This window comes from Aphis gossypii, chromosome 2, assembly GCF_020184175.1.
Source record: "Aphis gossypii isolate Hap1 chromosome 2, ASM2018417v2, whole genome shotgun sequence".
Taxonomy (NCBI): Eukaryota; Metazoa; Arthropoda; class Insecta; order Hemiptera; family Aphididae; genus Aphis; species Aphis gossypii.
The window spans coordinates 66,352,234-66,376,109 of record NC_065531.1 but is presented as its reverse complement, the minus strand read 5'-3'; the positions used below and the strand labels follow the sequence as shown (position 1 = coordinate 66,376,109).

General features: G+C 25.9%; 1 protein-coding gene and 1 non-coding gene across 51 annotated transcripts in view; one reads left to right on the top strand and one right to left on the bottom strand.

Moving 5' to 3' along the window:
* The window catches only part of LOC114126998 (bifunctional heparan sulfate N-deacetylase/N-sulfotransferase), a 99,091-nt gene that overhangs the window by 54,414 nt on the left and 20,801 nt on the right, over positions 1-23,876 (bottom strand). For all 50 annotated transcript variants that reach the window (XR_007603997.1, XR_007603992.1, XR_007603998.1 and 47 more), the window contains exons 2-3: positions 19,617-20,204; positions 4,242-4,457 (exon numbers count right to left, since the gene is read on the bottom strand). Coding sequence is in view for 1 of the 50 variants with exons in the window: in XM_050200639.1 (XP_050056596.1) it covers positions 4,242-4,457; positions 19,617-19,750 (350 nt within the window). In the remaining 49 variants the exon portion in view is untranslated. The remainder of the gene's footprint in view (positions 1-4,241; positions 4,458-19,616; positions 20,205-23,876) is intronic.
* Positions 16,867-16,948, top strand: Trnas-aga (transfer RNA serine (anticodon AGA)). Its single transcript has one exon. It is a non-coding gene; the product is annotated as a tRNA-Ser (tRNA).

The following is a 23,876-nucleotide window of genomic DNA, read 5'->3' as shown; positions in this document are numbered from 1 at the left end:
AGTCAAATAAATAACTCAAAACTAAGTGTTCGAATTTTGATTCTGATACATCAACATTTTTAGAAAAATTATTTGTTAAATAATTTATAGTAAAAGAGAAGTGATAACGATATTGTAATCGTATCTTTATAGAACTCTTCTTAAGTGGTATAAAACATATTTCAAAAAAATCAAGAATTTGAAAATATGGCCTTTAGGTATACCAACATTTTAAAAAATTAGATTTTGAATAACTGCATTATTGAAGAAAAAGGGAGAGGGGTAAGCACACGTGTTAAACACCTTCTATACATAATACATATGTATTCATATCGTATACTGTATTTTATTATGCATAAATAATACGCTAAACGTCGTTCTTAAACAATTTATCTAAATGTTTTTTTATGGCAAAAAACAGTTTTTAAATTTTAAATCGTACCTATATAATATAATATACAAAAAATCTACTTCATAGATCTCGATCATTGATAGAAATTTATTTCGATCACTTTTCTACCTGAAACTTAATACACTGCTATATTATTACCTATATGAACATTATTATTGTCTATATAATACTATAATAGTTATATGGGTACCTTATGATCATTACTGTAGATCGTACACGACATGATGACTTAAAAATGCTATACTTTATAATTGTATTTGCATATACAATTAAAATTCTAACGGGTAGGTGTAAGTATATACTTTATAAATATTACCTAATACAAATCATTTCTAGTCGAGAATGTAGTTATGTGCAAATATATACAGTTAAAAACAATACTGAAACTGTTATTAAAAATGAACAATAATAAACAAATAAAACTGAATACAATATTATAAATGTTTTAATATTATTATTACTACAAAAAAGTTGCACGCGAGTGCAATAACCATGTAGCTATATAGTTGTATTTCACTCATTGCTTGGCTTGATGAATTATTGTGTCTACATGTGAATAGTATTAAATAGTATAATATTATATTTTCATTGTTTGGTTCTTAAATTGTTCGTGTTATTTTATTACTGAAGCATTAACGACAAAAATAATTATACACATATATAATTCCGGGAAGGAAGCAGTGTTTGTAATTTCAATTGATCCAAAATGAATGACAATCGCATAATATAACTAAAAGGTAGGTATAATTAAATTCATTCAAATAAGTATTAAAATCAGACACAAAAAATTTGTATATCAGACAATATAATAGTGTTACTAACTAGTAAATACAACGATATTGTAGGTATAGTTAGTCCTACTCATATGTTCCCAGCTAAAAGATTTGGCAGAACATTCTAATTGATCTAATTAAACTCAAGGGACTTTGTTGTATATTATACACATATAATTTTTACATAGAAATGTATTTATACAATAATCCAATAATATTTTTAAGTTGAACAGTAAATATTAAAAATAATAATCCTATAATGATGCAATGATACAGTGGTTAGTTGTTGTCGGTTTACCACACAAAACAAGTGTTGTTAAAAATATTGTTGATAAAGTGAGAATTACATTTATATATATTTGAAAAGTACAGTACATGTTTTCATAAAAAAATATACCTATGTTTATAAACATCCAAAAAAATATATTATACAGATGAAAATTTTGTTAACCACAGGCACAAAACATTTAATATAATTGGAGTAAGAATATTTTCATTTAATATCATTGAATACAATAAATGTTATTTACTTATAACTAATATACTAAAATATGACGTTATTTATAGGATTATTTTTGTTTATCGAATGATTGATATATTATAAATATTAAATACTTTTACGAAATGCAATTTTTAGACTACTACAAATTATAGCGATTACTCACACGAATAATTGTCCTGGAATAGCAGACATCTATATTAATTTAAATTTTCAAATAATAATAGAACGGTGACAAAAAAACTAGATAAAAATATAATGACCTTAGAGCCGACACCCGTTGTCGATAACATAACTAAAAAACAAAAATAAAACTTAAAACTACTCAAATTTAAAGTTAAAAACTTAGATTACGGAGAAAGACGAAATTTACAAATCATGAGGTTAAAAAAAACGTTGAACAGTTTAATTTGAGATAAATGTTTCAGCCGTTTAGGGACCGTAAAATAAATGACTTCAAAGCTTCAAATGAGTATGGCTGAATTTCAAGAGATAACGGAGTCCACTATTAAGCAGTTCCACATCTAATCGAAAAATTTGGTTGAAAATCTATAAAACACATTTCATCCTGAAAACTTAAATCAGAAAATCTGAGAAATCCATCGCTAATACAGAAGTTATAACCATTACACGCACCTTCTAGAAAAACAAAAAAAACTTTGGATAGATAATCGAGTCTTATTGGACTATACTTAACCACGCCAGCAAATCCGCCGTTATAATGAACAAAACACACACAGCAAAACTTTTGACAGTTTGATATAACAAAGTTTAATGCTGAACCTAAAGTTAAAACGACGGTTAGCCACACGTGACCCTAACTCTTACTACTACAGGTTCTTGCTTTGATCTATTTACGAGGGTGGAATGTGCACGAAACGTAAGAGATTTGATCGACGTTTTGATTGATGCACCGAAAATAATTAGCAATAGCTATTAAAGTACTTATATAATATGTTAATATAGTATACATAATAGATAGTATAGTTGCTCAATTTGTGTTTTCTCGATTTGACGGCTTTCTACGATTTATTATAATTCCATGTTCCATCTAATTATTATTATAAACGGCATGAGTGAGCCGCGCAATACTCGAAAAACTCGACTTGGTCTATTATTCATCATTAGTATTATTACACTGAGGAATTAATTCTGCAACACCACAGTTAGAATAACATAAAATTCTCACTTACTCACACACATATACACTACCTATATAAAATTTACGAGTCTGATAAATATTTTTACATCGTCGTTTGAATAGATTGATTTATAACTATTAACTATTGTACTAAGTTGTTCACTATCGTTGTACGATTGCACAGCATAATTTGGGCTTATTTCCGTCATTTGTTATTTCATTTTTAGTCGGTTATATAGCATTAATTTAAAAATACGTCAGTGAATATATTACTGTTTTACAACGAAAACATTAAAATCTCTCTCCCACTGTAAATATTAACTATAAAATTAATTTTTCATAATAAAAACAAATTATTTAAAAATGTTCAAGTCAAAACAATATTTATTGCAAAATGATTTTCAGATGACTTATAAATATGTAGGTACTTCTTAGTTAAGTTCTGCTAAAATTATGGTTAGATTATGAATTTTTAGTTTTTTTCTACAATTTATAGGATTCGAAAATTATAACAGTAGCCTTTTATGCAAATGCGTAGCAACTTATTAAAAGCGATGGAATATAACTTACAATAAGAACAAGCTTAGTTTAAGAAAACTCTAATTATGACTAACACTCAGCTGGAGGGTCTAAATAATTAAAATTACAATGTCATCATCAAGTCAACATAAATAACACTTTCGATTATACGAGGCGTTTCCTATGCAGTAATTATCGTTACAAGAATACTCAGTTAAAATACGCGTTAGTTAAATGTTGGATTTATATATAGTTACTAATTTTGTTTCATAAGCACTTTAATGGTATCCAAAATATATTTATATTGTGTATAGGTATTTATAAGTGATTAAAAGCTAAATATTAAAAGAAAAATAAGGATCACAATAAAAAGAACATTTGAATAAGTTAGTAAGTCAATACATTATGATAATGTATTCTAAGTTAAATTCAAAGTAAGAGATTTATAATTATAACAAATTATGTTTTTCAGATTTCCTGGAAATTAACGATCAAATTAAACAAAAACAATGGATTTCTAGACTCTAGAAACAATTCGAACAAAACTAAATCTAATATTTGGTAAATTGTTATGTATAGACATAATAATATAAGATAATTATTTTTTGATGCGTGGCCGTTTATAATTTTCTTGATATAAGTGACAAAATTAAACATTATACCTGCTCGTCTTTACAAAGTTATACTTAGATTTTATTATTTTTATAGTACTGCATAAGAATATGCCAGGTAAACATATATAAAGAGGTTAAAAATACCTAAGAAGTATATTCTCATTGTAAATCATGTAATATTAATTAATAAATAATCCTATACTACTACTACTACAAAAAAAAAAAATAATAAATAAAAATAATTATCTAAAACATTATTTCTACTTACAGACTGAGTACAATAAAAAAATTTGTGTTTTCTTACCTCAGTCTATTATGGACGAGTGTCTCGGCCAGTTCCCTACCGAGTCTCGGATATGCAGTCTCAACAAGTAATAACAACTTAGGGTCGGTCCTAGAACGACCATCGCTTGATCCTTGGTGCGGTGGTCTATGATCCGTTGGCGGTGTGGATTGAAAATGTGGGCACATGCCATACGGTCGCATCCGAACCATTTTTCGTTCCCGTCGCATCAGCAAGCTTAAAAATTAAAAAAAGTATAAAAAAATATTAGTGATGAAAATAATAATTATGGTTTTCATGTGAAATAGATTAGCAAATACTTATAAGTTATAACATTTTAGTATTATTAAATTATATGAATTATACATTTGAGTTTTCTTAATTATTTATACTAAAAATAAAACCCTGTTTAAATATGGATCACTACTAATAATCTGTTTCTTGTTAATATATTCAGATCAGATAAAATAAAAATTCCGCTTAAACTAAAATACAATTAAAATGGTCTGTTTCAACACTTATTCCGATATAACAATATAATATGAAATTATTATACGATCAATTATTTTATTTTTCATAATAATTGACTGAATCATTCTCTTGAAATACGATTTTTTTAAAAATAAACTCATAATTAGTTAAAAAGCGGTCAAATGAATCAAAATAAAAATAAAAAAAATTAAATATTAAGTTATATTATATATTTAAACAAAAGTAATAAACGAATGATATTACATAATTTTTCAATAAAATATACTCATATCTTATGAGGTAAAAATGGTTTAAATGGTACCAAATGTCTTAATACGTACAAACTTATTATTTTTTAAAAAATACATAATTACAATCTATACATTTGTAAATGTATTATAATGTACATTATATATGTACATTATAAAGTAATTTTTATATTAGATTAAATAGTGGAAAATTAGAGGGTGGGAAGGTACTCTATAGAAACTTTTTGAAAATACATTACCTACCAATTGCAGGCAACTACAAAAATATAGGGTTTGTTAATTTGAAGTTCTCATTGAATTTAATTGGGAATGTTTTAGTTTTACCATGTTAATTACCATTAGCTACCATTAGTTTTACCTAACCTTGGGCATAAGTCGAATAAAAAATTATTTTTTATTCATTTATTTTTCAATTGATTATTCTAGATTATTTTTATTTATCATTTTAATTTTGACAATATTCTTCATTTATTATTCAACAAGTTATTCTAGATTTTTTTATTCATTATTAGGGCTGGGATTTTAATGCCCTAAAAAATCTCAAAAATGAGATAAAAAACTTGAAAAATGCATTTCAAATATATTTATTACAGCTTAAAAATTGGAAAAAAAATTTATTATTAATTTTTAATTTTTATCGTATTTATTATTATTATGTAAATTATTGTTATTGTTATTATCATTATTTGCTTTGTTATGAATATTATATTTTTATCAAAATTTTGTTACACGAAAAATGGTTATTATTCACAATTTATTTAATTTATTTAATTAGAATAATGTATTTATTTACAAATTAAATTATTCAGATTAATTTTTATTTTTTATTTACAACTAAAACTATTTAAAATAAAATATTATTCTTTATTCACAAAATATTTATGCTTTTTTTTTATTTACTCGTATCATTTTGATTTGTTTCTGCCCAACTGAAACTTACACGTAATTATTTTAGTTATATATTCGAACACTTATTACAAAGACAAAATATTAATTAGAGCAACATAAATAGGTACACAACAATTACAAAATTGAAAAAAAACACTAAATAATATACAATAATGTCATAGCCACATCAGTTTTTAAGGTAAATATTTTTGGAAAATCGTTAAAACAAATATTTTTTTGGAAAAAAAATGAAACCTTATACCTATAGTAATTTTAAATTATTATTTATATCCAAAAGTTTAAACAATTAAAAACAAAATATTCTTTTTTATGATAATAGAAAATTCCAAATTGTGCTGTATATCAAGTACGTAATGTTTATGTTTATTATGAAATCAAGTTGAATTTTGTTATGCTGGTTTTATTAGCCAATCTAAATACAAAGTTTACCAAGTAATATTTAAAAATTAATAATATTTCCTGCCCCAAGGCTTATAAAATTAACCAATAACGACACATGAGAATAATAAATTAATTTTGTGAATAAAAAAATTTATCTTTCTCAAGTGCCAATTTAAAAATGACTAAAATATGTATGGTTTGTTCAAAAAAATAATTTATTTGGTTTGATTTAATTAATGTTCAGTTATAAGAATCAGATAATAAGATAATAAGATATACACATTTACCTTAAAGTTTTTAATCAACCTAACGCATTTATCATACCAAATTTAATTATTGAGTTACAACTTTTACAAGTGATTGAAATTATACCACATTATACCAATAATATTAATAAAAATTTATATAGCATATACTTAACCTATACTCTTCAGACTACAGATACACCGATGTTATTAAACAATTTTTACAAATATTTTGGGAATAATAATTGAGACGACATAAAATAAAGTAAAACGGTATAGATATCTACAACTAAAATAATAATTACTATTTATGTTTATAATAATATTATAAAAATAATAAATATTATAATAATAAAAATTGAAACAGTCTATAATTTAAAACAATATAGTAATATGCATAATTATAGAAGGATAGTATAGCTACCAACTAGACATGAACGTGAAATAATTTTTCATCAATACAACTAAATAACATGCAAATGTATCGAGATTATATCATAGATAAATTAGAACTGTAACATTTTCATACGATGAAATTTATATATTGTGTTTTTTGAATAATTTGTGTTAAATTAAGTTTTATGTCATGGACCAACTTAATCGATAATAAAAAACTTTTTGTTTAATTCATACAAATTGATAAATATGGAATTCTCAGAATATAATATCAACTTAATAATAATGGCTAGATTGGATATAAATATTTTAAATTATTATATATTATAATAATATTATCATGTAATATTAAGTTTTTTTGCGCAAAACTACGTTGTTATATTTTCTAGACGTTTAAAATTGTATACAACGATCACTAAACATTATTAGCATATATTATATTTATAAATATATATAAGTAAATACTATAATATCATTGAAATTATCTATATATCTCAGCTGATTTTTGTTAAGTTTAATTTTGAGATAAAATCATAACAATTGTTATTAATTATAAATCTTAAAATATCTTCAACATTTTTATTTTAATATGCTGGCATTATATATATATATATATATAATGTTTAAATTGTTTATGTATTTATATAATTAATTAGCAAGATTGATTATAATTTTGAACAAATAAATGTGAATGTCTAAGACACATAACGACATATTGTATACGATATGTATATCGTTAGTCATCACTATTCACTACTACGCTAAGTTGGAAAAATACGATGGATTCCGTAAAAATTATCTGTTTTATATATTAAATAAACTGCAAATTATATTAATACGAAAATAATCGTGAATTTCGTTATTTTGATAACATCTCAACAATTATAGGTTTAAAATGTAATTTTTGTGTATAGAATGTTGTACAATGTGCTGCTGCTGTAATATTATAATTTATAACATATGTTATACAATGTTTGTATCAAAATCAGTCGTCGTGATGATGAATTGAAATACTAAAATATTTTTGGGGTATTAAATGAGATATAAAATACGCTTTCTATTATTTTGTTTCTATTTTACGGTCAATGTAAATTAAACATAATATTGAGTTTAACAATACAATTTATTGTATTTATTTACATAAAAACCTAAAAACCTCTCTCGAAAACACATTATACATATACCAAATCTGTTTTTATAGTACATAAACAGGAATTTTTCTAAATCTCATAACGCTATCCCGTTTAGGTCCTTGTGACTACTTTTTTTTCAACACTTTGGTTTTGATTTATGAAAGGTATTGCATATGACGTCAAAAACCTTATGCAAAGCTTTGCAGGGTTCACATAATAACACAACGACGCCACCGAGAAATATTAACTTTACTGATCGGTGGTACATAAAAAATTTCGGTCCTTTTAAAATGTGAAGGACCTTTATGATTTTAATGGGTCCCATAGACATTGAGCGATAACACAAAATAACTGGTGAATGAGTGACCACCGCGCGTTGTAAAAAGTGAGGAAAATACAGTTAAATGTTTTGTTAATGTATTTTCATTTTTGAATATTGACTAAATAGAACAATGGTTATATAAGGAAAGTATTAAACGTGATGAGAACCTACTCGACACGTTTTAATAAAATGTTGGGAATAATTATGTATTTATTTTTCAAGTAAGTTCATATAGGCGCCCGCAAGGAGGGGCAAGCTGCAGGGGCATTTGCCCCCCTGGATTTTCAAAAATATGTTTTAAATTGAATGTTTACAGATAAATTACTATTTATTATTTAACAAACATTGCCCCCTCCTAAAAAAATGTCTGCGGGCGCCTATGAGTAAGTTCTATAGTATAAAATATATCCTCAAAAAAACTTTAACAAAGCGATGATCATAAGTGAGTAATGAATATACTTAAGTACATTTTAAAGTTATAGAATACAAGTTATAGTATATAAGATGTGATATTATATGTGTGTATTAATATTTAACTGTAATATAAATGTAATGTTTAATTAGACGGGAAAATATTGTGCGATTTTCTACAATGATTCAAAATAATATACAATTAATCTTTGTATTCTAACATAATATATTAAATTAAATAAGTATTTTGTATGATAAAATATAATATTAACCTGAAAAAAATTAAACAAAATATATTTTATACACACCTATACAGAGTAATTCATTAAGGACGACAACACCTTTTTCTTTTAATAATGGAATCATTAAAAGTATGATTTTTAGAATTTTTAAATATTTGAAATTTTTATATTTTACTTAAAAATTGTCCTATGGCGATATACACTATATTTTTTAAATGGGAACACACCCTTATTTTATTCATTATTAAAGAAAAAGAATGAGTGTCTTATGGTAAATTATCATGTATTATATACAGTGTATATATTATATCATAGTCTAGGTACTCAATTAACTACTCACTAAGTAAGTCATTAGCATTATTATTTTATATAAAAAAAAAAAACAGTAATAAATATAGGTAGGTATATATTTATAATTTATGAATATATATATAAGTACATATTATATAATATTATTATTAATATAAATAGTATAATGTAATATCATTGAAATTATCTATATATCTTAGTTGATTTTTGTTGAGTTTAATGTTGAGATAAAATCATGATTAACAATCGTTATTAATTATATATATATATATATATATATATATATATACATTCGTAAGTAAATAACGTTAATAACTGGCGAATATCATTATTTTTTAATATAACATAATTTACCATAACATATACATATAAGTATAATTAATTATTTTACCACTAATCATTATTATTTTATTTTAAATAAAATGTATGTTTTATTGTCATCAATGATAAGATTAGGTCAATGATAAATAAATTAAGACCATCAATAATCATTCCCAAATTGTAATGGTTAATATCGAGGTTAATACTTATTAAATCAATCGATAAAATCTAATATAATCAAATGAAAAATATCAATGATCCATTTCCCGATTTAAATTGCTTTAAAAATGTGTTATAATATGTATCATCGTATTAGAATCATGAATAATATAATTAGGTACTACATTTTAAACATAAATGACTAAATAAAAACAATATGCCAAAGAGATATTTATAACACTATTCAATATTATTGCCAAAATTATATTATAGACAAACAATAAAAAAACGGGCACAGTTAATTTGGGAGTGAGTTGTCAACATAAAACTTGAGTGAATCGAGAAAATAATTTAATATATCAAAATAATCCTCTGCTTAAATTTTAGTCGCTATACATAGTAAACATAATCTAGCTACGTCTTAAATGCACCAATTATATAATTCTTATATTTGGTCACGCTGCGGTCACATATTCGCTTAGTAAATGCAAAACATAATTTTTCTAGACCTATTATGGTTAACATAATATACTGCATAAAATCATAATAGGAATATTTTTAACAAATCTTAAATGTATCTATTATTAATATTAAGTATTTTTATGATAGTGACGCAAAGTTTTAATAGGTATTTTAAAATTTCGAAAAGTTAAAAATTGATGGTACGATATCATTGATATCATGGTATTATTATATGTTATGTACGACACATATATATAATATATATATCAAGATGATTGGACACTAATTGTACGCTGAAATCAAATATGTGTAATATTTTCATATAACACACATATGGTACCTCAAATCTACGTAATTTGTTTTTTAATTTGTTAAAGCGTACTATTAATGCATATTTTTTTAATTCACTTGAAAATGATATAAAATTAACCAAGACCGTGTATAATTTATAGAAATTTAACCACATACGTGAAAAACTTTGACCATTGTTCATAATATAGATTTAGCGAAAAACTACCGAATAGAAGTTATGAATTATTTATAAATGTTATATAAATTTGACGCTGATATTTCATACCATACATAATATAAAATTGGTCTCTATATGTATGTGTATATGATTAATTTTAGATTATAACGAGTTAAGTGTAGGATAATGATAATATACGTACAAGTCTTGGTTGGGCCGGTTGGGGAAATTTCAGAAATAAACTTAAACGTATGAGTGTACAGTGTACACACACACATAAATATGACATGCGCCATCAGCCTCATAATTTTAAATATATCTGCTGGAAATTTACAAGAAACCTTATGAAGGCAATAATTCAGGTGCTAGTAAAAGTGGATAAAAATTCGTTTGTAGGTATTTCAATATCTCATAAACCTTCAAAGAGAAAAACAATTATCACTTAAATATTAAAATAGGTTTGTGTTAAATATAATTTGATATTAGAATAACGACAAGAAAATTCAACTACACAGTATGTTCTATGTAGGTACCTATAATACCTATATCACGAATATGAAACATTAAAATAGATTGTTCAGAATACCATTTTTTTTTTTTTAATATAATAACATTTAATTAAAATAAATTAATGTCTTATTTTTCAGTGTACCGTGAAATTAAATGGCTGTAATATTTTAAATAATAATATTTTTCTGTACATAAAGAAACACAATTTTGAAGAAAAAAATAAGTCTAAGTACTTTTATTGGTAGAATAGTATATAGTGCTTTTAAAATAGAATCGCCATTTTAACATAATTTTACGTTATATAAGTACTTATAAAACTCGTCAAAACAATAATTAATAAACGATAGTGTAACGTACACAAATAAAAATAAAAATCTGAGACACCAGCTAATAGGACTTATCTGAATACCTAAAATAACGAACCACAGCGGTAACATGGTTGCATCTAAATATAATACACCTGAAATAATTAATCATATTATATATTATTATATATATAAAAATGAATGTATTGGTTTTAAGATGTGTGTTTAGTTTTATCTAATTAATTTATTAATTAATTTGGTTTTTACATCACCTTTAGGATCAATAAAAATAATTCTCCAATTATTTAAACTTTGACAGTGATTTCTGGTAGCAAGTTGGATTAAGTTGCCAATTGGAACGTTCATAAATTTGGTAAATTATTTTGTAGTTAAGAAATGTGTTAAATTTTTATTTTCAACGCCAAAAGCTTGAAAATGCAGTACAAGATTTCTTATAAGTGTTGTTGTTTATTGGAAAAAAAAATTTTGTAAAATCATATTATTTTTTTTTTGAGCAACAGAATTTTTAAATTTTAATAGTATTGGATAATCAATCGTATAGTAAATTAATAACCATTAATTCTTGTGATTTAGTTATTATTCAAAATGTATTAATTGTAAAAACTTTACAGCATTTTAAAATATTTGTGTGTTCTATTTAGGAATCACAATAACCCACTGAAATATTTACACTAGAACCTAGTGGTTAGGTTGATTATCATGTTCAAGCGATGAAAACTACACAGTAAGCAGCACGAATAGTATTATCTATTAAATATAACATGTACATTGTACAGAGTGTATATGAGTATATCATAACCATTTGAAGTATTCAAATATGTATCAATGCAGTAGGTAAAAATAAACTACCTAGATGTATATATGATGTATAAAACAGATTTTAAAATGTAAATAAATTTGAAACGGATGCGAACAAAATAAAAAATCTCATTTTTTGGCAAAAGTCACCTATCTACCTAGTTCACAGTGAATAATACATAAAATATTATTATATTATACACCTAACTTTAAGTGAAAAATATAATTTATTTATTCCAATACAAATAATGAATTAATTAAAAATCAGTAATAAAACCGTAAATGTATTACCGTGAAGCGTATCTTTTTAACAGTTGATTAGACATAATAATATAATAGGTATTCTTTTATAATTATTTAATTGAATTATTACAATTGAATTAATAAGTGTAAATTAATATTACATAAATACTTAGAGTCACTGAAGTTAATTTATTTAAAAAGTATACACTTCAGCTTAAGCTACATGACATCTTGTCGCTTTCGTACTAGTACAAAGCAAATTTCATTATCTAATATCGCAAAGTATAAATATTTTCTTTTAATTAACTAATGTCTAATAGGTACTAATATAATTTATAAAATAAAAATATTAGAATAAAATTATTTTAAATATGATTCGTTTCAAAAATAATATAAAAGACATAAAATATTTTTAAGTTGTTTCAATAAGAAACACAAAACGAATTCTATTAGATCGCCACTTACCTTTGTATAACTTATTTAAAACTCAAAATATACTAGAATAACTTTCACGTTTATCACTAACAAGCCTAATTATTTAATCCTAAAACTTTATTATACTCGGCTATTTATATTTTATGCATAGTTTTACCACCTAAAAACATTATTTTATTTTGCACATTTTTATTATCCATATGTAATACTCGACAAAAATTATTTAAAATGAATGAGTTTCACACAATTTTTTTTTTTAGAAAATATTTGTTTTATTAAAAGCTATTTTTAAACAAAAAACAAATAAAATTAATTAACATCCATGAACCAGCTATGTTACATGTATGAACTACTTTTTTATTACCTAGGTAGGTATAGTGTATTTATTTTAATACTAATACGGCAATTCTTACGCTCCCTGGACCCTGACAACAGTAATATACTATAGTATATTTTAATTTGTATACACTCAGTAGCCTTAGAAGTATTATTCTGGTCAGGTTAATGTATAATGCAACAAAATATTCTTATACTTAACTACTATTATGTCCATCTTAACTTTGCCCAAATAGCCAGTGAGTGGTATATTTAAAATATTGCCGGTAATTCACTATATTTTTCTTTAATAAAGTAAGTACCATAAAACCTATGTCTCAATAACTACTTACGGGTATTCTTCTATCATCAGTCGTCCTGTATCGTGTTGTAACTATTTGATTATTGTTATCTAACAATTGATTGATATTTTACTAACAATACGAGTAGGAAAGAAAGGTAAATATTATATTGTATGCATGACCATATTAAGCCAAATATCTAAGCCCTAGGCACATTCATTTTTCTTAGCCCTTTTATCTAAAAATGAATTATTTTTATAAACATTAAACAAAAATAAAAGTATAAAACCTTCGCAGAACACACTAAAAAGTTTAAAAATAACACAATAACACAAAAAATACAACAGACATTACAAAACTCGAAAAAACATTCGAAACACAAAATATGAAAATAAAATATCACGTAAATTTGGATATCCAATCACAGCAATATAAAAGGAAACGAAAAGTCAGACCAAAAAAACCAAAAATATCAATAGCATCTATTAGCATACAAATCTTATGAATATAATGAATACAAAGACAGAGAATAGGCAACATTCAAATTAAATAAAAACCATGTAGGTACTGGCAAAAACAATATTCAAAACTACGGGAAATCAAAACACTATCATTGAATAACAAAATCCTGCAAGTTAAAAAAGAAAAAAACTAATAATGTATATTGGTCATACAAAATTGTACGTACAAAATGGATTAATGACAAAAAATGAATAATCAATTCAATATTATATAAAATGTGTGCTGTGTAGAACGATAATTACAGTAATAGCAAAATGTAACCAATAACTTCACAATCTTCAACATAATAAAGCACAACCTGGACACACAGGGGTATATTTATAGAGTGGAGAGGGAAGGGACCGGGCTCTTCCCGAAATGAAAAATTTTTTTATTAAAAATTGTTATTTTTGACATGGAATGACATAGAATTTCCCCAAAAAATCCAAATACATAATCGGCCTCCTCCGAAATAAAAACCTATAGACACCACTGTGGACACAGCAATAGCATCTAACCCATACTTCAACAACCAGATAATACATTTTGTAAAAAAAAAAAAACAAATTAGTACAATAAAATGAAATATTTTGTTAAAATATATAAATGTATATAGAAAAAATGCAAATAAAATAATTTGGCAAAATATTGCAATAATTTAAAAAATGTAAATGTTTTTAGCTAATGGCTTATATCGTTTAGGTATGTTAAAAATATATAAATAATCATAAATAAATATTTTAAATAAATAATAATATAGAATTCACATAAAACATAGTAATATCACTGACATCCATTTTTTATTTTTTACCGTGATGTGAATTAGAGTAAAAGTTTAAAATTATGAAATTTTAGTCGAAAAAAGTTTTCATTATTTATTTTATTTCTGAAAACTTATATTGGTGAATAAAAATAATAAACCTATCAAAAGTTTAGACAAGACACATGACACTTATTTTATGTAGGTAGTCGTATATATACAGAGTGTTTACCACTTTAGGGAACACTGAATTTCTCGGCCGGATTTTTTTTTTTTACTAACTGGTGGTACATACATACACAAATTTCGATACATTTCAAATTTTTTTGAAATTTTTGTCTCTGAGCTGCAGCCTACTCAGTCCTTCCCTAAATCGGTTCTGCATTTGGTTAACGTCGGTATTAAGGACATTATCAAACGGTATGGTATTTAATATTAATATTAGGTATCGCACCTATATTTTTATAATAATATTATAAAGGAACGTTTACAAACATCTACACGTTCAATTTAAAAAAGTGAGTACTACTCTGCTGTACATTAGGTGCCGTTTGGATCACTATTATATATTATAGGAGTGTTAAATTTGAATCCAATGATAGGTATCATTGTACACGAAAAACGATTCTAAACGAAGATGATTTGTCAACCTAGGATATAATATCCAGTGGTTAGTGAAAAAGTGAAAAAAAAGAATTATACTTACAAAATAATTTGCAAACATTCATGATTTTGACGAATTTTTGTCAATATTTAAACTTAAAATGCTAATAAAAAAAAAATTGTGACAATGTATTCTTATAATTTTTTAATTACTATAAGAATAACTTATGAGGCACTTTGTATTAAATTTTCAAGTATTTCGACTCGGCCAAAAAAAATTTATTGACACTTCAAAGAAATATTTTCAGAAAAATCGAAAATTTCAATGGTCTATAAGCAGCTCAAAAAAAAAAGTCAAAATATTTTGAAAATTTAACTGTATATATATATATAACACTAATACAAACATTTGGTGAACATTTTAAGTATTTACAGTAATTATTTTTTGAGTTATAACTACATAAAAAAATCGATTTGGTCGAAAACTGATTTTGCATTAAAAATTCCCGTTTTCCGTCACTTTTTTTTTGAAAACTGTTGGAAAATGTTTACCTTATTTGACCTCTACAATGCACCAAGGATATTCACTTTGCCATCAGAAACCACCCCCGAAGTTTGAAATTGAAGCATTATTTCAACTAGTTATGCTGTACACACAAAAAAAAAAACAACAAAAAAAACACATCATTGTTAAAATCAATACATTCATCATTCCGTTCAGAATCTAATAATAAGACTATAGAATACTAACAGTTTTTTTTTTTTTTTATTACAAATATTTGGCTATAATATGAATATTATTAAAATTCTATAATACAAATCTTGTAGAAGTAGGATGCATGTGGCCCATGAAAATTGTACACCATGTTATGAAGTTGATTTGCATGACCAATTGTTATTGCTTTATAATACAGGCAATACATACTTAAGTAAATGCTATTTTTTATATTTGTTATTTAATAATATTTATTATTAATCAGTATATTCGGTAGTGATAGTATAAAATTATGAATTATGATAGAAATAACACTAATTTTAACATTATGGATAAAAATTAGTAGACACCTAAACCTAGTTAGTTAATAGTTTTATTAACATAACAGATATTGATATTATAATGAAGATAGGTAAGTTCTGTGTAATAAATTCACAACCATTCAATAAATAAATACATTTTTTTTTTTAACAAATTAAATAATCTTATTACAAAATTTTAATTTTGAATATGAGTATGTAATAAATATATAATAATAATCAAGGAATATTAGTAATAATAATTATTATTACTATATCATTGTACAATAATTTATGCAGTAGCGTTAAATGCATACAATTTTACAAATCTCGACACCGAGCAGTCGTGGCCGAGCGGTTAAGGCGTCTGACTAGAAATCAGATTCCCTCTGGGAGCGTAGGTTCGAATCCTACCGACTGCGGGAAATTTTTATTTTTCACCACTTTCACAATATTTTTTTCAATAATGCAACATACCAAAATATCTAATACATTTTTTAAATATATTATATAATATGATTATAGTCATCAGAAAAATTTAATAATAAATGATTATGTTTATCTTAAAAAAAATTACAAATATCAAAAAAAAATTATTTATGATCTTTTGTTTTCAACTGCAATGTGTATTATTTTAATGAGAAAGTAAATTGTATCAATATATAGGTAATATATGCCAATTGGTCAATGAACAAAGTATTAAACGTATTACCTACCTATGTTCTATTAATGGATATTTGTAACCAAATTTATAACTAGGTACAACATTTAATTATTGACATGTCGTTATTAACTTATAAAAATGTAAAATTAATTTTTCTCCACTGTACGTTTATATTTATGACAAAATATTTAAGAAGATGTCAGCACAATATATTGTTTTCTCTCAGAATCGTGAGCAACATTTATAAAATGCATTATCGTATTATACAATTTTTGAGTATACAAATTATTAATTAATAGTAGAGGATAATACACTTTAGAATTTGACATATTATTATCGGTTTTATACTTTATTACATGTAAGTTAATTGTCTAAGAAAAAAAAATTATAAATATTAAGAGAATTTAAATTGTTTTGAAATTATATATAGATAGATCGTTGTGTCAATGTCTCACCTCGAAAATATTATTCTTTATAATTTTTGTTATAACTAGTTATGAGTGACTTTACTCTAAAATTATTCCCAAAAATTAATTTTGTTCATGTTGCGCTGACTTTCTCTTAACGATTTTTTTCCTGATATGAAATCAAATATTTTATTGTCAATAGCTTCTTTAGGAACTTACTGAATTAATAAAATACCACTATATGATTGCAATAAGTGCATGAGTGGTTGTTTTGTAGGTATGTAGGTAGTTGTATATACTAAGTATATAGATACTAACAATATAGAAATTATTTAATTAATCCTCGATTAACCGTTACTATATAAAAGTATGTACCTAACCTACAAAATATGAATCTATATCAATTAAATGATTTGTAGTTGAGATCAAGTTTATTTTTAGGTATAGGTATCTCCTAGAGTCCTAGATATTTAGGTTTCATAAGTATATTTGTATGAAAAAACAAGGATAATCTTATAATTTATGGTAAATAGAAATGTGAATATTAACAAAAAATAAGTAAAACGATACTGTATGGTCCACCATTGAAAATATTACTAAGGTTTTGCCACGTGATAAAAATAATAATATTAAATATAATATACCTACATATCACATAATATAGAATACAACGCAATAAAATATACAGTAATATGGTTCCTAAAATATAATAACTTAGAAATCTTTTACGGTCAATAGTCGTACATACCATGTGTCCTGGTGGTAGTGGTTAAAAAAATATATTGTATAAAAAAATAGTTTGTTATACGCTTTACATTGGCATCTATATTGTATTATTATTATAAGACGAGAGAGCTACAGCATATAACGCACACGTAATATTATTTTAGTTCCTGCACCCTTCCAAAAATTTAATTCTTGTTTTTTTTGAGACCCTTTATAAGATTTGTTTTTGTTGTCAATAAACGTTTGTGGTATAGATATATTTATGCAAAAAAAAAAATAAAACTATTTTACCCCCCCCCCCCCCAAGGTTTAAATTCACACGAATATAAAATTCTTGAGACGAAAATATTACTTAGTCAAGCTATAGGTATAATCATAAATCATTTGAACAAGCTTAAATTGTTTATTGGGTTAGACATTTAGGATAGAAAATTTGCTATAGTTATACATTTTCGGAATTATTTATAAATATATTCACGTGACTAGCACATTAGTAACTTAAGTTAATAGACAAACCATAATTTAATTTTCAAAAATTGTTGTAGGATAAACCCTCTGTTATACAGAGTAGTCAAACACCACAGTGCCACTATGAATTCAAATGTTGAAAGAGGTTTTCACAGGATTTTAACTAAATAGTTCTATAAATTATTATTTTTACGCTCTTTTCCGTCACCTACACTGAATATAATACAATTTAGTAAAAAGCGTAATAGAATAGCATGGGGTCACGCAGAACGTTTAAAATTTAAATCCGAAATAGGTACATTGATAGAGTTGATGCAATCGATTTACACACGTCATATATTTAACGATGGGACTTTATTAATACTCTAACAACGAACAAAAATGCACGCAACTATACTATATGCACTTATCAAAACCAAAATATATGTTTAAAAATCATAAAACATAGACTTTATTATCCACGATTTTGAATTTTTTACACGGGAAACTATAGTAAGTTTATTTTAAATTTAGATACCTACACATTTATAATTTTTTACTCTTCGCATCTATGTTATCTATAATCTATTAACCGCGTTAAAAATTGTATTATACATAATATATGTGAGGTAAAAATATTGTTAAACCTGCAAGTAATAGGTTTTTAGAATAATATAATTTTAAAAAATATCTCTTAAATTTACTAAAACGTTAAGCTTTAGGTATTTTATAGTCGCATGGCTTTCGGGGTATTAGTAAACTAAACTATACATAATATTATAATACCCGCATAGGTATTGCACGTATTATAAGAATTAAAGAATATATACGCGTTTCTGTGTGTACCTGGCGATCGGCGAACTCAGGTAGTGCGTGTAATAGAATATGGACAGGAAGCCGAGCACCATGAGCGCCGCCACGCAGCGTTTCACGGAAAACGGACGGCCGGCCATCATCCGACGGTTTTTCAGCACTGTCATTTTGGCGGTCGGCAACGGCCGATGCGTCGATTAGACGGCCGCGACGGTAGACGGAAAACGCCAGACGGTCGACTGCTGCAGATGAGGTCGCTGAGGCGCCGGCAGCCGGGAAGGTGACGGTCGTCGAGGACGCTGCTGCAAAGTGGCGGTGGTCGTCGTCGTCGACGTCGAGAGGACAACGGTAACGGCGGTCGGGGGCAGCGGATGTGGCGATAAACAACAACGCGCCCGGCGACAGCTCCGGCATGGCGTTACGCTGGCAGCGCGCGCCGTGTGCATGTCCGCCGCACGTCTGTACCGCGGTGGACGGCCGTTATTGCGGCCGTTGGCTCTTCCGCGCTCGACTTTGCAGCAGCGACGGGTCCGCGTGGACCGCGGTGGACGGGTTAGTGCAAACTAATGCCGTCGTGACGGCGACCGCGGTTAACTGCAGTGGACGGCGATCGGTGGCATCCTGCGAACACAAAAAAAAAAAAACGGTTTTAGTTTTATCGTAATATTTTTAATAAGCGCGCATAATATAATAACAGTAGGTATAACAAATAGTATTATTTGGGTGTACGTATTATGACGTATCGGTTGCGCCAGAAATTGGAGGCGAAAAAAATATGAGATTTAAAAAAAAAAAGCTGTTATACGTCGATTGCGTAGAACGATATTGCAGAGGTTGAGAGGTATACGTTATTATACAACATCCAGCGTCCTATATACACGTATCAGTTAGTGCCAGCACCGCAAATACGTACCTAAGTTTGGTGTCTAAATTATCCAAGTATGATGATATATTATTTTATTATATGTGCATTAAAATTTAAAGTATTCAAATAGAAAATAAAAAATATAGAAAAACAAAGTTGAAGATTACACTTCAAAACGTAAAAACGGCGATATTCAATAATGTGCTAATTTATGAAGTCAATATAAGTTGCCATCACACAAAATGAGACTATGTTCATATTTATTTTATCTGAAAGTAAAAAGCAAATATTATTTTATCATTTAATTATTTTCAAAGCTAAATATCTTGTAATATTTACAAAATTTTATATTATATATATTTTTTTAATTGTTGATGCAACGAGTCAGAGATATCAACCAAATAAAATTTGAATAATTTAGTTAGACTAACTTACAATGTAGAAAATATTCAATGTTTAGTACAAAATATTTTTTTTTTGTTTTTGGAACTATTTACCCATACTACTTTAATTTAAATCAAATATAATATTATACCAAATATGACCTTTTAATTGTGATAAATCCTCCGACTCAATATACATATATATATATAGAATTCAAGTATTTTAAGAAAATTAGTACAATTACGCGTACACCAGACTTTATCATACACGGGCTGATCCATTTATCCAGTCACATTATATATTTCCTCGTCTATTTCGAATCAAAACGTCGAGAGGGTTAGGCACGACTCGTACGAGCATGAAAAAATTACCTATATACTATATACCAGTGGTTCTAAAACTGTGGTACGCGAAAGACTACATGGTGGTACACGTAAGGCCAAATGGCGGTAGAACGGAAAATCAAAAATAAATATTCGATTCTGATCTTATTGAAAATTTGTTATTTAATTCATATTTTATTTTAAAAAACTAATGAATAAAAACAATTATATTGTAGTATTTTACTGCCATATTTTTTAAAATAAATGTATTTGACAAAAAAGTAAAGTATTTAATTGTACAATTTGGATCGTTCTATTTTTAGTCATTAGTGGTACGTGACTGATTAATAATACACCTAAGTGGTATGCAAAAAAAAAAGTTTGAGAATCGCTGTTATATACTATAATTTACGATATACTCTTATACAGACATGAACAGTCTATAAAAACTAAGAAAAATATGCAAAGCACTGCAGGCTCATCTGTATAATACTTAAATTGTATTTATTAATTAAAAAAATATTAGTTCAATACTATATGGATCTATTAATTATCTACGTACAGGAAAGTAGTCTGTGGATGCATACATTTGAGAATAATAAGTATTAGAATTTCATTCACTTTATTAAGAAAATTATGCTGTGTATTGATTATAATATTTTGTACTATTTTTTGACGTTAATTAAAATATAATAAAACCAAGATACGTAAGTATAAGATATTATGTCATAATTAGCGTTCGAAACTTTTTGAATTTGAATGTTTTTTTTTTAATACTCTAGGAAAGAAGGGAAATTATTTTCGTAAAGTAAATAATTTCAAAAATTTCCGATAGCTCAGAATCAAATTTAATAATTTTTTAATTCAAATTTAACAGACCTGTAATAGTGACATACTCAACACCCAATTGTACACTGGGTTTGATGAATTAATGAGCAAAGCAGTATCAACAACATCGGATCAAAAGTACACAACAATTAAATGTCAATACATTTATGTAGTTAAAAAATAATAAAATAAAATACTTATATAAATTTTGCATTTTTAGTTGCATATTTTCAAACTTATTTCAATAAAAAAAACTGTAAATTTACATGCATGTTCGATCATTTTTGGTGCAAAAATCCCGAACCTTAGTGATAATATATACATGTACTAAGTATATTTTGGGATTCGCGGAGTTCTAGAATTTATCAGTGGGTTACTACTGTACTTGTGTAAATACATTTTGATTTTCAGCTATATGAGTACTTTATTCACCTAAAATATTATTTAATATTGTAAAGTTCATTAGTAAAAGAGAAACAATTTGTTCAATATTCGATAAATCCTTTTACATTATAAAATAACTACCTACACCCAGACATATAATTTAAACCACGCCATGTAATAATAATATAATATATTATATTGGTATTGTTGTACTCCGTTTAGGTACGAGTTTATTGTTAAAACGTATAATGCGAATTACATTCCTACAGCAACGCCAAGTCCATGCCTGCCGGAATCTATTGTTGTATACTACCTATAAGCGATTCGTCCCATCATGGCTTATTACATGCCATTTTTACGTGAAAGAGCTTCTATTTGGTTCGTCACAGTTTTGCGCACATTCTTTAGTCCGATTCTGGGTACACCATGCAGGTGCATATTGTAGGTACACAATATATACGTGGTGGTACCCTACGGTATACAAAAACTGGTAGACGATTAAGCATAGTAAACTGTTATAATTATATAATTTAAACGAAATATAAAACTAATTTAGGGTGATGGTCTATACTTATTAGTAACAAATAAACAAAACAGAAAAATTATCTATACTAATAAAAACCAAATAGTATTTTAAAATGCGTAGCAGTCTTTTTTTTTAAGTTTGAAAAATGACGCAGCAGCATACTGCAGCAGATGATTGCATGATGTTTCATTGATGTTTTGTATAAATTTAACAATCAAGTGAAAGTGATATGATAACTTTTTTTATCACTATTTTACCATTTTGTCATCAAGTATAAACTATGCTTTTATTTAATAAAACGATTCAAACATGTATTGTCATACACAACAAAATATAATAATAATATGTTATACAATAGGTATGTCTATATTGTACACTGTTTTGACTATTTTGCTTTGTACAATTATCCACATTGATCATTAATTTTAATTATTGACTAAATATAATTATAATTTTTCAATAGGACGTATACATTAAAGATACTAAATATGCACAGAGGATAAAATACTACTAGGTTTAATGTGAAAATTTCAGGTGAAATATCATTTAACATAAACTTGATCTGACCCATCACCGTGATTTTATCACAATACTCAAATATTGATTATAAACTTAATATCAGTTTCTTATAAGTAAATAGTCTTTTCAAAACTGGAAAATTTATAATATGCTATGAATGTTATGTAAAATCACAGTGATGAGGTAATACATTCTTCGCTCAGAAGATGGATTTAAAACCAACTATGTATTATGTTTACAATACATATACAGTATACATACTGAGTATATTATACTCATAATAAATATTAATTTTTTTACAATTTCATCATAGTTGTCTGATAAATTGTATACAATCACTAATAACAACTATATAGCTGTATATTTTACAACGCTATTCCTTCCCAACTAATGTGGTTAATATGGTATAAATAAATAAATTAGTAGGCATTACTTATAGTATGATATATTGATATATACGATAT